The sequence below is a fragment of the Oncorhynchus tshawytscha genome, linkage group LG31 (genome assembly GCF_018296145.1).
Source record: "Oncorhynchus tshawytscha isolate Ot180627B linkage group LG31, Otsh_v2.0, whole genome shotgun sequence".
NCBI classification, from domain to species: Eukaryota; Metazoa; Chordata; class Actinopteri; order Salmoniformes; family Salmonidae; genus Oncorhynchus; species Oncorhynchus tshawytscha.
Window position 1 is genome coordinate 7,837,484 of NC_056459.1, and position 15,877 is coordinate 7,853,360.

The window sequence follows — 15,877 nt, forward strand, 5'->3', positions numbered from 1 at the left end:
ACCCTTGACAACTAGTCCATGTAGCCAATCAGAGGACACATTTGAGTACAGTAGCCAGTAGATTTCATGGATCCAAGGAGCTACATGGCAGTGTCTAAATTTGATTGACACCGTGTTTAGTCGAATCGTGCTGTTGGAAAACACCAAACAGCTGTTTAGGACAGGGCTGCGGCATCCAATAGCTCTTTATGGGAGGTCTGCTGACAGGGAGTAGGCGGTCGAATGGAAGAAAAATAACGCCTCACCAATCCACAGACGCATGCAGCGGCACTGACAGCGGCGGTAATGGTCCTATAAAAATGGTCATTTAGGATTTGATGTTCTTTAACGCTCGCTTTTGCAGTTGTGGTAATGTAAGGACATCTGTTACAAAATTATATTTAACCTGTAGTTTAACCTGTACATGGCGAGTATAAAAGAAGAGGCAAATTAAGTTCAACCAGCAACTAAATGGGGAGGGTAAAGTTAATGGGATAGAAAAAGTTTAGAGCTGTTTATTTGCGCTGATCGATGCGCTTAAGCAAGTAACATAGAAAACCTAGACATTATGAATGTCCATTTGTGTTATTTATTTCGAATATAAGTATTTGTATCTATTGTTATTTTTCTGTTGTATACTTTTAATATTTCTTTCTTGTCCTGTATATTAGCCAGTCTAGCCAACCACTGCGCTATATAAGACTTATCGTTGACGTCAGCCCGCGCTTTGTCCCGCCTCCCTATCAAACCTGATAGACTTTAAAGCTAACGTCACCAAATCAATCTACGATTGGCCAAATGATAGAGGGTCTCTAGGCCAATGACCAAGTACTGTGATGAGGTCATCATGCTTGTTGCCACCAGCTGAGCCAAACAGGAAGGGTCCAGAGTAAATTTGACTAAACCTAAGGATTACTGTTCCTAAGGGAATTACCCATATATATTCCTCTATAGGCAATCCTCAGTTAAACATTTCACAATGTTGACATGTATCCTGTTTGTATGGATTGGTTTGTAGCAGTGCACCACACTGTGCATCGTCAGCCTGCATGTACAAATGGTGAGCGGACTGGTCTTGGTCAACACTATAGTTCTGCTTTCTGTGGCATTGCAGTGTGTTTGTCACGCATGTACCATGTAGTTATAACATGCTAGGGCGTTACGGAACCTTTGCGTGTGGAAGTAAACACAGACGCACACACATGCATGCATGCCGACACACGGATTTTCAAGCCTGTTCCACACCCTGATGGGTAAAGCACTGCAGTCTCTCAGCAGTCTGCATTCATTACCCCATCGACGCATATCATCAGAAATGTAAGACAACAGAATATGAGAGAAGTAACTAAACCAATGATATAGACATAGAAAGTTTGAGAGATGCAAACACCATACAGAATTTCTCATTTTTGGAAGGGCTTGTTGAGAAATCCGGTAACATTTTATTTAAAGCCTGCAGGTATAATAAAATAAAATAAAATTGTATTAGTCACATACACATATTTAGTAATTGGAATTAAGGAATATATAAATGTTAGGATGAGCAATGTCAGATTGGCATTAACTAAAATACAGTAGAATACAGTATATACATATGAAATTACTAAAGCAGTATGTCAACATTATTAAAGTGACCAGTGATTCCATGTCTATGTACATAGGGCAGCAGCCACTAAGGTGCAGGGTTGAGTAACTGGGTGGTAGCCGGCTAGTAATGGCTAGTTTGATGGCCTTGAGATAGAAGCTGTTTTTCAGTCTCTTGGTCCCAGCTTTGATGCACCTGTACTGATGTCGCCTTCTGGATGATAGAGGGGTGAACAGGTCGTGGCTCGGGTGGTTGATGTCCTTCATGCTCTTTTTGGCCTACCTGTGACCTTATGGTTTTTAACTCGGTATAAACTATTTTTAATGTCTTACAATAAGGAGTATATTATTTCATATCTCTGTCAACATTTCAACTAATTAAAAATGGCTAGTATTTAGTCAAAATCATTATGGGATGATTATAAGACATTACAACAGGGCTATAGGTGCTCATGACAAGTCTTACAATGCATTATAACTGCATCATAACCCATTACACCTAATTCTGCAATCCTGTTCTTATCTCTTAGCCCTTTTAGGAGCATGACAAATAGTTCATGTAGGTTAGCAGAAATCCTATATCCACATTACATAAACGCATGGCTTTGTGGGAAAGTTTAATCCCACTGTGACCCTGCCTCACTGAGGTTATCTGCATGGACACGGAAGAGAGATACCATACAGTAAACATGCACTAACATGCAACACTGTTACTGTGAGCAGAGTTCAAATGGTGAGTCTTACCAGGCTAGAAAAGCAGCTCACCCATTCATGACACATTGGTAATGAATCCCAATTACAGAGATCTGGCTCATATGCTGTCCAGGCCAATCTCTTTCCCTAAACACACACACACACAAGCATGTTCTCGCACAAACACGCACACAAAGTAACTCTTGGGCTTTGAGTTTCTGCTGAGTTCCTGTTTTACAAAAGGGGCCTGATGCAGTCTGTCTTTAATTGGTTGCAGGGACCCTGGATTAAAATGACTTTAACTGGAAACAGTACATTGAACAGGCTTTGTACTCCAAGAGTTGGCTTACCTTGGGTCCATGTAACCAGCCACTTATGTTCAGAAAATGATTATAATGGAGGTAGCTTCGAAACTAGCAGAGAACAATATGTGATGTAAACCAATGTAAACAAAGGCAAGGACAAATGTACACTATTGTCACATCCTGACCATAGAGAGTCGTTATTTTCTATGGTGGAGTAGGTCAGGGCTGACTGGGGGGTTAGTCTAGTTTATTATTTCTATGTGGGGGTTCTAGTTTTGTTTTCTATGTTGGTGATTTTGTATGATTCCCAATTAGAGGCAGCTGGTAATCGTTGTCTCTAATTGGGGATCATATTTAGGTAGCTTTTTTCCACCTGTGTTTTGGTGGGATGTTGTTTATGTGTAGTTGCATGTTAGCACTCCATTGTCGTCACGTTTCGTTTAGTCTTCATTGTTTTGTTGTGTGGTTCACTCATTTCTAATAAAAGATGTGGGACCCAGATCACGCTGCACGTTGGTCCGAGTATGCTTCCAACGATCGTGACAACTATGTAACCCATAATGCAATAGGCTGGAGTTCTATAGATGGATACCATCTGAAGCCTATAAACCTGCATGAAGCAGACAATGCCCAAGGTTCTATTGGTAGAACGTTATTTTACAGCACATGAAGTCGCATATTTACTACAAAATGTTAATTGCACTGTAATAACCTATGAATAACTATTTGTTTCTACTACTTATCAATACATTATGTAGTTTTGTTTTATAAATGTTCTGAAATAAAACTAAATTGAACAAAAATGTAAATGCAACATGTATAAAACAATAGAGATTATACTGAGTTACAGTTCATATAAAGAAATCAGTCAATTGAAATAAATTAATTAGGCCCTAATCTATGGATTTCCCATGACTGCGAACGCAGATATGCATCCGTTGGTCACAGATACCTTAAAAAAAATAGGTAGGGGCGTGGATCAGAAAACCAGTCAGTATCTGGTGTGACCATTGTTTGCTTCATGAAGCGAGACATCTCCTTCGCATAGAGTTGATCAGCCTGGTTCCTTTCTAGGTTTCTTCCTAGCCACCATGCTTCTACACCTGCATTGCTTGCTGTTTGGGGTTTTAGGCTGGGTTTCTGTACAGCACTTTGAGATATCAGCTGATGTAAGAAGGGCTATATAAATACATTTGATTTGTTGATTGTTGTCTGTGGGATGTTGTCCCTCCTCTTCAATGACTGTGCGAAGTTGCTGGATATTGGCGGGAACTGGAACACACTGTATAACACGTCAATCCAGAGCATCCCAAACTTCCTCAATGGGTGACATGTCTGGTGAATATTGCAGGCCATGGAGGAATTGGGACATTTTCAGCTTCCAGGAAATGTGTACAGATCCTTGCGACATGGGGCCTTGCATTATCATGCTGAAACATGAGGTGATGGCAGCGGATGAATGACACGACAATGGGCTTCAGGATCTCGTCATGCTATCTCTGCGCATGCAATTATGTTCATGGTCCGTAGCTTATGCCTGCCCATACCATAACCCCACCACCACCATAGGGAACTCTGTTCACAACATTGACATCAGCAAACTGCTAACCCACACAACGCCATCTGCCCAGTACAGTTGAAACCAGGATTCATCTGTGAAGAGCACACTTCTCCAGTGTGCATCGAAGGTGAGCATTTGCCCACTAAAGTCGATTTCGTTGCCGAACTGCAGTCAGGTCAGGACCCTGGTGAGGATGATGAGTTGAGCTTTCCCTGAGATGGTTTCTGACAGTTTTTGGAAATATTATTTGGTTGTGCAAACCCAGTTTCATCAGCTGTCCGGGTGGCTGGTCTCAGACGATCCCGCAGGTGAAGAAGCCAGATGTGGAGGTCCTGGGCTGTCATGGTTACACGTGGTCTGCGGTTCTGAGGCCAGTAGGACGTACTGCCAAATTATCTAAAACAACATTGGTAGATCATGGTAGAGAAACAAACATTCAATTCTCTGGCAACAGTTCTGGTGGACATTCCTGCAGTCTGCATGCTCCCTCAAAACTTGACATCTGTCGCATTGTGTTGTGTGATAAAACTGCAGATTTTAGAGTGGCCTTTTATCACCCCCAGCACAAGGTGCACCTATGTAATGATAATGCTGTTTAATCAGCTTCTTGATATGCCACATCTGTCAGGTGTATTATCTTGGAAAAGGAGAAATGCTCACTAACAGGGATGTTAACCAATTTGTGCATAATAATTTTGAGAAATAATCTTTTTGTGCGTATGGAAAATTTCTGGGTTCTTGTTTTTTCAGCTCATGAAACATGGGACCAACACTTTATATGTTGCATTTATATTTTTGTTCATTGTAGTTCCCTCAATCACAGAGAAGTTCTGTCAAATAAATCAAATCACAAAAGCAACATTAATGTATTTGCTATCCCCACTAGCTGACACACAACAATCTCTGTCTGTGTTGAGTTAGTGAGAGCATAAAAGAGTCGGTACTACGGCAACACACACAATGAAGGATAATTAGCCTTGTTCTTTGGGGCCCAGCCTCCATCTCTTCTCAAGACTTGGACCTCAGCCCTCGCCCCAGGGCCAGGCAACATCTCTCCCAGCGGTTGGCTTAAAGTGCCCTGTCAATCAACCTTTGTGGGAAGCGCAGCCCCCCCCCTCATCCACATATAAATATATGGATGAGTGATGGCCGATCGGCATAGGCAAGATGCAGATGATATAGAGTACAGTATATACATATGAGATGAGTAATGTAGGGTATGTAAACATTATATAAAGTGGAATTGTTTAAAGTGACTAGTGATACATTTACTACATCCAATTTTTAATTATTAAGTGTCTGGAGATTTGAGTCAGTATGTTGGCAGCAGCCACTCAATGTTAGTGATGGCTGTTTAATAGTCTGATGTCCTTGAGATAGAAGCTGTTTTTCAGTCTCTTGGTCCCAGCTTTGATGCACCTGTACTGACCTCTCCTTCTGGATGATAGCGGGGTGAACAGGCAGTGGCTCGGGTGGTTGTTGTCCTTGATGATCTTTATGGTCTTCCTGTGACATTGGTGTAGGTGTCCTGGAGGGCAGGTAGTTTGCCCCTGGTGATGCGTTGTGCAGACCTCACTACCCTCTGGAGAGCCTTACGGTTGTGGGCGGAGCATTTTCCATATCAGGCGGTGATACAGCCCGACAGGATTCTCTCGATTGTGCATCTGTAAAAGTTTGTGAGTGTTTTTGGTGACAAGCCAAATTTCTTCAGCCTCCTGAGGTTGAAGAGGTGCTGTTGCACCTTCTTCACCATGTGGTCTGTGTGGGTGGACCATTTCAGTTTGTCTGTGATGTGTAAGCCGAGGAACTTAAAACTTTCCACCTTCTCCACTACTGTCCTGTCGATGTGGATAGGGGGGTGCTCCCTCTGCTGTTTCCTGAAGTTCACGATCATCTCCTTTGTTTTGTTGATGTTGAGTGTGAGGTTATTTTCCTGACACCACACTCCGAGGGCCCTCACCTCCTCCTTGTAGGCCTTCTCGTCGTTGTTAGTAATCAAGCCTACCACTGTTGTGTCGTCTGCAAACTTGATGATTGAGTTGGAGGCGTGCATGGCCATGCAGTCATGGGTGAAGAGGAAGTACAGGAGAGGGCTGAGAACGCACCCTTGTGGGGCCCCAGTGTTGAGGATCAGCGGGCGGAGATGTTGTTTCCTACCCTCACCACCTAGGGGCGGCCCGTCAGAAAGTCTAGAACCCAGTTGCACAGGACGGGGTTGAGACCCAGGGTCTCGAGCTTAATAACGAGTTCGGAGGGTACTATGGTGTTAAATGCTGAGCTGTAGTCGATGAACAGCATTCTTACATAGGTTAGGGCAGTGTGCAGTGTGATTGTGTCGTCTGTGGACCTATTGGGGCGGTAAGTAAATTGGAGTGGGTCTAGGGTGTCAGGTAGGGTGGAGGTGATATGATCCTTGACTAGTCTCACAAAGCACTTCATGATGACGGAAGTGAGTGCTACGGGGCGATAGTCGTTTAGCTCAGTTACCTTAGCTTTCTTGGGAACAGGAACAATGGAGGCCCTCTTGAAGCATGTGGGAACAGCACACTGGGATAGGGATTGATTGAATATGTCCGTAAACACACGAGCCAGCTGGTCTGCGCATGCGGCTAGGGATGCCGTCTGGGCCGGCAGCCTTGCAAGGGTTAACACGTTTAAATGTTTTACTCACGTTGGCTGCAGGGAAGGAGAGCCCACAGGTTTTGCTAGCGGGCCGTGTCAGTGGCACTGTATTTTCGTCAAAGTGAGCAAAGAAGTTGTTTAGTTTGTCTGTGAGCAAGACATCGGCGTCCGCGACAGGGATGGTTTTCTTTTTGAAATTCGTATTTGACTGTTGACCCTGCCACATACATCTTGTGTCTGAGCCGTTGAATTGCGACTACTTTGTCTCTATACTGACGCTTAGCTTGTTTGATTGCCTTGCGGAGGGAATAGCTACACTGTTTGTATTCGGTCATGTTTCCAGTCGCCGGAAAAGCAGTGGTTCGTGCTTTCAGTTTTGCGCGAATGCTGCCATCAATCCACGGTTTCTGGTTGGGGAAGGTTTTAATAGTCACTGTGGGTACAACATCACCGATGCACTTGCAAATAAACTCTCTCACCGAATCAGCGTATACATAAATGTTGTTGTCTGAGGCTATCTGGAACATATCCCAGTCCACGTGATCAAAGCAATATTGAATCGTGGAATCACATTGGTCGGACCAGCGTTGAACAGACCTGAGCATGGGTGCTCCCGAGTGAGCCATGTTTCCGTGAAACAGAGAATGTTACAATCTCTGATGTCTCTCTGGAAGGCAACCCTTGCTCGAATTTCGTCTACCTTGTTGTCAAGAGACTGGACATTGGCGAGTAGTACACTCGGGAGCGGTGAGCCGGTCTACGGAGCCTGACCAGAAGAGCGCCCCGTCTGCCCCCTCTACGGTGCCATTGTTTTGGGTCGCCTACTGGGATCCGATCCAATGTCCTGTGTGGTGGTCCAAACAGAGGATCCGCTTCGGGAAAGTCCTATTCCTGGTCGTGATGTTGGTATGTTGAGATTGCTCTAATATCCAATAGTTCTTCCCGGCTGTATGTAATAAGACTTAAGATTTCCTGGGGTAACAGTGTAAGAAATAATACATTAAAAAAACTAAATACTGCATAGTTTCCTAAGAACGTGAAGCGAGGCGACAATCCCTGTCGGCGCCATCACATATGGCAATATAACTTTATTGATCTGTCAGTTTCCCTAGCGAATTCCCCACTTTTCACACAGACACAGTCAGTAATAAACAGCTCTAACTTTACAGGCTTCACTGTCATGGTGCACATTAGATCCTTATATGGAATACTGCATGACAAAAGGAGTCTGTATTGAAAACATGCCCACATCAGGGGAGATCCTTATATGGGCCATCTCTAGCTGCTGGGCTGCTCAGTCCTGGCCCTGGGGGCGTGTCGTACTGTTGTCACTCTGGCCTTGCCCTAACACACCTGAAACCAATCATGAATGTTTCACTAAGATCCTAAAGTGGTGTGGGGTGGGTTGGGGCGCTACAGGGCTGTGGATCCCTAGGTGCAGGATAGGGTGACCCAGCTATATTGTGTGCAAGTAAAGAGCGCTCGACAGCCCTATGATATGAATTATATGACGGATGTACTGTTCCTGTGTGTTAATGTGTAGGTGTATGTGTGCTTTCCCTTAAGACATAAAAGCAAGATGGGAAGGAAGTTGTGGTGGGGAAAGAGTTCAGTTATTGACTAGACTGGTGGGAGTAGGCTGCTCGTAGGCTGCTCGTGTTGGCTGGGCGGTCTGGCTGAAATTTGATATAGAGGATGTCTTAAAGACAATCAATTATCATCGATCTAGTTCAGTCTTAGCAATCACTTAAACATATTTAATCATCTCTTACCTAGCTTGATGACTGGGGATTTTTTCTTATTTCTTACTTTTTGTTGTTCTAAAGAGATTTGCCAGGTCGCAGTTGTAAATGAGAACTTGTTCTAAACTGGCCTACCTGGAGAAATAAAGGAGAAATAAATACATATAAACTGGCTAGAAGGGCCATGGGTCATATTAGATTGTCCTTAAAATGTAAAAACAAATGTCCTCTCACTGTCAACTGTGTTTCTTTTCAGCAAACTTAACATGTGTAAATATTTGTATGAACACAAGATTCAACAACAGAAAAACTGAACAAGTTCCACAGACATGTGACTAACAGAAATTGAATAATGTGTCCCTGAACAAAGGGGGGGGGGGGTCAAAATCAAAAGTATTAGTCAGTATCTGGTGTGGCCACAAGCTGAATTAAGTACTGCAGTGCATCTCCTCCTTATGAACTGCACCAGATTTGCCAGTTCTTGCTGTGAAATGTTACCACACTCTTCCACCAAGGCACCTGCAAGTTCCCGGACATTTCTGGGGGGGAATGGCCCTAGCCCTCACCCCCCGATCCCAGACGTGCTACATGGGATCTGGGCTCTTAGCTGGCCATGGCTAGAACACTGACATTCCTGTCTTGCAGGAAATCACACACAGAACGAGCAGTATGGCTTGTGGCATTGTCATGCTGGAGGGTCATGTCAGGATGAGCCTGCAGGAAGGGTACCACATGAGGGAGGAGGATGTCTGCAATGACAAGCTCAGTCAGATGATGCTGTGACACACCACCCAAACCATGATGGACCCTCCACCTCGATCCCGCTCCAGAGTACAGGCCTCGGTGTAACACTCATTCCTTTGACGATAAACGCGAACCCGACCATCACCCCTGGTGAGAAAAAAAAGTGACTCATCAGTGAAGAGCATTGTTTGCCAGTCCTGTCTGGTCCAGCAATGGTGAATTTGTGCCCATAGGCAACGTTGTTGACTGTGATGTCTGATGAGGACCTGCCTTACAACAGGCCTACAAGCCCTCAGTCCAGCCTCTCTCAGCCTATTGCGGACAGTCTGAGCACCGATGGAGGGATTGTGCGTTCCTGATGTAACTCGGGCAGTTGTTGCCATACTGTACCTGTCGAGCAGGTGTGATGTTCAGATGTTCCGATCCTGTGCAGGCGTTGTTACACGTGGTCTGCCACTGCGAGGATGATCAGCGGTCCGTCCTATCTTAGGCGTCTCACAGTACAGACATTGCGATTTATTGCCCCGGCCACAGCTGCAATCCTCATGCCTCCTTCCTAAGACATGTTCACGCAGATGAGCCCCTAGGGACCCAGGGCATCTTTCTTTTGGTGTTTTTCAGAGTCAGTAGAAAGGCCTCTTTAGTGTCCTAAGTTCTCATAGCTGTGACCTTAATTGCCTACCGTCTGTAAGCTGTGTCTTAACGACCGTTCCACAGGTGCATGTTCAGTAATTGTTTATGGTTCATTGAACAAGCATGGGAAACGGTGTTTAAACCCTTTACAAAGAAGATCTGAGGTTATTTGGATTTTTACGAATTATCTTTGAAAGTCAGGGTCCTGAAAAGGGGACTTTTCTTTTTTTGCTTGACTTTGTCTCCCGTGGACATTACTGGTTAAACATGGACATAACACACTAATTGAACTAATCTCAAAGCATTACCATAAATGACCAGTAGAGGGGGGCAGTCTCCAAGTTAAGGCCATTGGAAATTCCTAGGACAGTTACTACATCTTTCAGTGCAGCTTACTTCTCTGTTATGAAAGTTTGGTTGGTCGTGATGTTCACTGGCCTTCAACAACAAGAGCTAGTTGGTTGTGATATTTACTAGCTTACAAGTGTGAGAGCTATTTTATTTATGGATGGGTTTGAAAATGTCACAATCAAGGGGGAGCAGAATCTTAAAATGGAGTTAGCTGTACAATGACACCCAAGACAGATGGTATGGGGTTATTCTAAGGGATTTAAACAAACCGTTAGGAACACACAATTCCTACTGCATGAGCATTTCTATTACAATAGCTACATTCCATGTTCAAGGACACTTCTCATTGGCGGTCAAGTCATTTGCTAGATGGCATTTTGTGAGCTGTTCAGGAGAAAAGTGTAAATATTGTCATTGTTGAACTTGGAGAATGTGTCTGCTACACTTCAGTTTCCTATGGTTCATAAAAAGTTACATCTGCACAGACCTTAAAAGGGCACTGGGTAATTGTTAACCAAGGTGAAACCTTAGAATACAATTTTGAATCAAAAGGTTGACGTATCTCTGTGACTAACACATTCACAACAGTGCGGCAGTAAAACGTGTCACGGTGAAAGAAAACCTGCTCACAAATATAGTACAGCTAAGCAGGGCGAGGTCGAAAGGCATTACCCTGAAGCGCCTGTAATGAATATAATAAAACTCATGTGTAGCTCATATATTTCTTACAAAAATACAAAGAAAGACACTTGTCCATTTTTACCTGTTTTAATTAACCCCGATTACAATTTAATTACAAATGAGGGGGAAAAATACAAGAGAAACAGAAGGTATACATGTTGCCTCATGGTATGGAGTCCTCTCTGTTTGTGTTAAGTAACCACTGAAAGGAGTGAAAGGAGAGTGAAAGGAGAGAGTGAAAGGAGAGTGAAAGAAGAGTGAAAACGACACCATTCAAATAATACAATGTCAAAGCAATAGAATGTATTTCTTACCGAGCCCCCCCCAAAAATAATCTATATACACAAAGACCCAAAAAGATATTTCAAAACAAAGGTAACGTGATAGGATTATGTGAGCTCCTCTTTTCCATGTGTCCATAATTACAAATACAACTAGCTCAGTTGAAGTTAAAACTGCTATTTTAGTTCAGCTAATAGTAAGATGGAGGAGTTGTCGTTGTCTGGAAAATACATACTGAAAATATAAAATACAAAACACGAGGGATTCAAATAGCCATGGAAAAGAGGTAGCCCAGAGGGGTACAAAATAATCAAATAGTAAATAATGTTAATAATAATAATAATAATAACAGTAAATAATCATTTGGGACAAATAATAAACAGCAACGACGAGAGGGAAAAGTGGGAACATTTTTAGATGATTTTCTTTTGAAGCAACAAGGCAGCTGTCAGTTACAATGCAAGGCAGGACAAAAGACGTACTGGGTGGCTACGGCAACACCAACATCTGCATACAGACACCCACTTACACCATACTAGTGCTATGAACAAACTCTTGAGCGAGTCTTTTTTTTGGGCCCGGCTCTTGTTGAGTTACAAAGGCTGGAGGGACCTAGACGGCACCCGCAGAGCGTCTTCTCAGATTACGGGAAGTCCCTCTCTGAGGTTTTGTGATGTCATATCCTGCATGGGCGAGGGTTGTTTCTTTGGTTAAGTCTTCCAAGCCAGAGAGACTAGTACGGGGGTGGGTGATCATGTCGCTAGTGATGTCACCTTCCTTTTACTCTAGGTTAACCCACATTACAGACCTCTCAGCAGACCAGGTCTACCTCAAACATGTACATATTCAGGTGACGGAGTGTTACTGATGCATTCTAGTTCATGGTCCAAGACAAAGGCCAAGTCCAGACAAACGGTGGGTTCAATAGACAACTAAGGTGCCCTGTCCTTGTGTTTCCAGGAGAGTTTGGGTTGCTGAGAGGGGGTGGGATCCTGGTCTTAAAGTTGGGGTTCGGAGGGGGGGGGGGGACATGTCTGTTCTTTAGTGATGGCCAGAAAAGGTGACCCCAAAATCTTAAAAAGTTTCCACGATGCAACATTTATTATTTCCATTATTTGTTCATTTACTGGTCGCTTTTCACCCACCAATCTTCAAGCCCCCCCAAACAGAACACTTGTTTTTACATTATAAATGTTAAATGTGTTCCGATTCCTCTTGCACATGAACCCTTTCCAATTCAGCTCCACTGTCAAGAGAGGCAAGGTGAGAAGAGGCTCCCTCATATATATATATATATATATCCGACAGAGTTATCATTAAAAATAGCATTTCCTGATTCATATGAAATTATAATTTTTTGAATTATAACATTTGTATTTAATATATTCAAATAAAATATGTGTAGTATTGGTTTTAGTCATTCAGATTCTGTTTCTTGGTATAAAAAAAGGCAAAGTGGCAGTACGGTATGCTTGAGGCTTCTATAGTGTGTGTGTACATTATTTGGCCAGGGTAATTCACGTATAGTCGCCTGTCAGCTTAAAAAAAAAGCACAATCTCAATTTGTGTTGTTTGTTCAAAAAAAAATGGGCTGCGTGTTTGTAAAATACAGAAAATAAAAAAATAATTTTAAAAAGTTAAAAATGTCACTAAAAGGCTTTGCATGAGCTCACCTAGGTACTCACATTCATTTCACTCTATACTTTTTTGGGGAGTGAGATTTCTGTTTTTTTGTTTCAGTTCAAGAACATTGTATATACAGAGGTACTTCTAACCCTCCGTGCACCGCGTCTTCCCAAATACTGTCCTTTTCTCTTTTTGGAGGCGCTCTCTATGGGAGAAAGAAGCAGCTCAAACCAGGGGAACGGAGGAGACCTCTAAGATACTCTTTCAACACCATTCCAAGCGGACAAATTACCAATCTCCTTGTTTCACTCTCCTTATAAGATTGTGCAAAAGTCATGTAGGGTCCCCACATTAATGGCCCCAACTTGAAGGGTTTTTGCTGCTCCCCTTTTTGGACCCTGCCCAGTACACAAGCTGTCCATTAAGGCTTGGATGCACGCCATTTTGTTTTTTGTCCCTACGCTCAAGTCGGTGGGGGACGATGGTCAAAGAGAGAGCGCTGACTCAGACACAAATTCAGTCCTAAAGTCTCTAAGTCAGTCCCTGTGATTAGACAGATATGGACAGGGAAGTCTCTTCGTTATGACTCCTGAGCTCCCTTCCCAGTCAAAGGTGATGGAATAGTTGACAAGAGTTGGTACGAGGCCCCTCGCTTTCCTTTGCTTTGTAAACCATTGTATGTGAAGACAGGCACTTCTGTAATCTCTTTTCAAGTCTGTTGAAGGGGGGGGGGGGTTCTTTCCCATCTGTGTTGATGCATCTCTGAAAGGCAAAGGAGCTATGGGTGTTACTGGGAGATTTTGAGGTGAGCTGGGAGGCACCTAAAGGCAGTGTACAGGTCTAAGGGATAGGCCCAGGGGGTCTTTCGTTTAGAGGGGGTGTCAGTATTAATTTGTGTCTATGACCATCCCTTAGTGTCTCAGTCACAGCATGCTGAGCTGTTTGTTAATGTTCTGGGTTTAATATGTTGTAAATGGGAGTAAAAAGGCTTTTTGCCCAGGCACTTGTTTCTATGTGCATGCTTGGTTATATGAGTGAATGTGTATGTAGGTACGGGCATGTGATTGTGTGTATGCGTGTCCACGGTTTGTGCGTATCCCTGCCTCAGCAAGCTCCATGGCTCTCCAGAGACAGCTGGGCTGTGGCTCTCTGCAACTCAGAGCTGGCCCTGCGCTGGGCCGGAGGGAGAGGAGCGCGCAGACTCAGGGACAGGCTTCTCCTTGGCCCCTCCCCATTCTCTGACTCCCTCCTTGCTGGCTCCACCTGTTTCTCTGCCCGCACTTTCTTGTCCTCGGCCTCATCGCGCTCGCCATCGGCCTCCATCTTCTGGTCCTCGCTCCAGCGGCGTTTGAAGCGCAGCTTCAGGGGGATGCAGAGGGTGCCGCCAGGGCTGATGGGAGGGCCTTGGCCCGGCTCGCGCTTCAGGGCCAACAGGGAGGGGGTTAGAGGGCCCATGGGAGGGGCGGCGGGGGTCTTAAACACGTCTTCGTCCAGGTCGTCCTCGACGATGGCGCCCAGGTTGCCGTTGGTGATGGCAGTAGGGGCGGTTCCGTTGGTGGGATGAGGGGGGGTGAAGACGTCTCCCTCGTCGTCATCATCAAGCAGCTCGTCCTCCTCGCTGATGTCGGTCACCTCCACCTCCTCATCGGACTCAACGTCGGAGACGGGCTCCACCTAGACAAGAGACAACAGATGAGTCATTGTTGAGAACATCTCTTTTTACATTAACAAACTAGTGGTTAGTCAGGCTAATCTTGATTCTGGTTAGGGATTGGCTCACCTTGATTTTTGGGCCCACTGAGGAGGAGGAGTTAGAGAGTAGTCCTGAGGCAGCGTAGGAGGAGCCTAGGCTAGAGGAGGAGCCCCCGGTAGAGGAGGTGGAGCCGTCCTTCTGTTTACGCCCCAGCGGAGGCGGCTGCAGCTTGAACTTGAAGGGCGAGGGGTGCTGCTCCTCCCCTTGGTGGTGGTGCAACGAATGGGAGTGGGGCATGGGCGGGGCATGGTGGTGGGCTGTCATGGGCTTGTCAGGGGCGGCAGAGGCCCTGTGGGGCTGGGGGACCACGATGTTGGGGTAGTGGAAGAAGGCTCTGGGGCTGAGGTGGTAGTTGTAGACACTCTGGTGGTGGGCCTGCAGGTAGCGCTTCATGTCGTCCGGGTTGAAGGAGAAGTGGGAGCCCAGCATGGGGCTGAGGGAGGGGGACGGGGTGTAGGGCAGGTGGGAGCCAGGGGTCATGGAAAGGGCCGGAGACAGGGTGGGGCCCAGGAGGCCCCCAGGGCCCGGCAGGGGGGACACAGGGAACGGGGACATGGGGTCACCATGGACCCTGTGGCCGGGAGGGGGGCGGCCTAGCCCACCAGGGCCTCCGTAGGCGCGAAACAGCGAGTCGTGGGAGAGGCGGGGGTGGAGGAGGCCCCGGAATGCCCGTTCAGGGCCCGTGCCGCCACGATCTTCACCCCCCACGCCTTCCTCCAGCTCAGAGTTGGTGGAGGTGCCGTCGCTGCAGTCGGAGACAGAGCCGCGGCCCAGGCGGCGGGCCACGCTGCTGAACATGCCCGGGCTGCGCAGGTCCTCACTGGGGGAGAGCACATCGGACGGGGTGGAGGGGGGAAAGCGGAAGTGGCTACCCCCAGTCGGCACGGGGGGGGCGCTCTGGGGGACTCCCCTACCTGGAGAGACGACGAGTGAGTTCGAGAGGGTAGGAATGAAACTGAGGTAATCAGAGAGTAAAATAAGAGAAAGAGAGGCGAGGAAAACAGTAGAGGAAAAACAAGTGAGAGGCACTAGGTGACAGAAGGATGAGTGACTGAAAGTGAAACCAAGTAAGAAGAAGCAGGTGAGTGAGAGGAAAAGTCACTGTATACAGAGACCGAGAAACACACGGCTCACACTGGCCACGTGTTACATTCCACTTTCCGACGCTTCCATGCCAAATTGTGGCACACAATCAATTCTTGGCAATCCTCGCCCGTGCCAAAATTAAATATTGGAAAGTTGTTTTTTGCCATCACAAACATGGATCAGGTTGCTCCATTTCCCTAAAACCGCTGAGTGAGTTAACGTCGGAGAGGCATGG

At 45.6% G+C, this 15,877-nt stretch overlaps 1 protein-coding gene across 1 annotated transcript in view; it reads right to left on the reverse strand.

Moving 5' to 3' along the window:
* Nucleotides 1-10,966: 10,966 nt before the first annotated feature.
* Nucleotides 10,967-15,877, reverse strand: part of LOC112229826 (ETS domain-containing transcription factor ERF) — a 33,634-nt gene continuing 28,723 nt past the window's right edge. Inside the window, exons 4-5 of the mRNA XM_042309978.1 lie at nt 14,584-15,470; nt 10,967-14,477 (exon numbers count right to left, since the gene is read on the reverse strand). Coding sequence (XP_042165912.1) covers nt 13,908-14,477; nt 14,584-15,470 — 1,457 coding nt within the window. The 3' untranslated portion in view covers nt 10,967-13,907. The remainder of the gene's footprint in view (nt 14,478-14,583; nt 15,471-15,877) is intronic.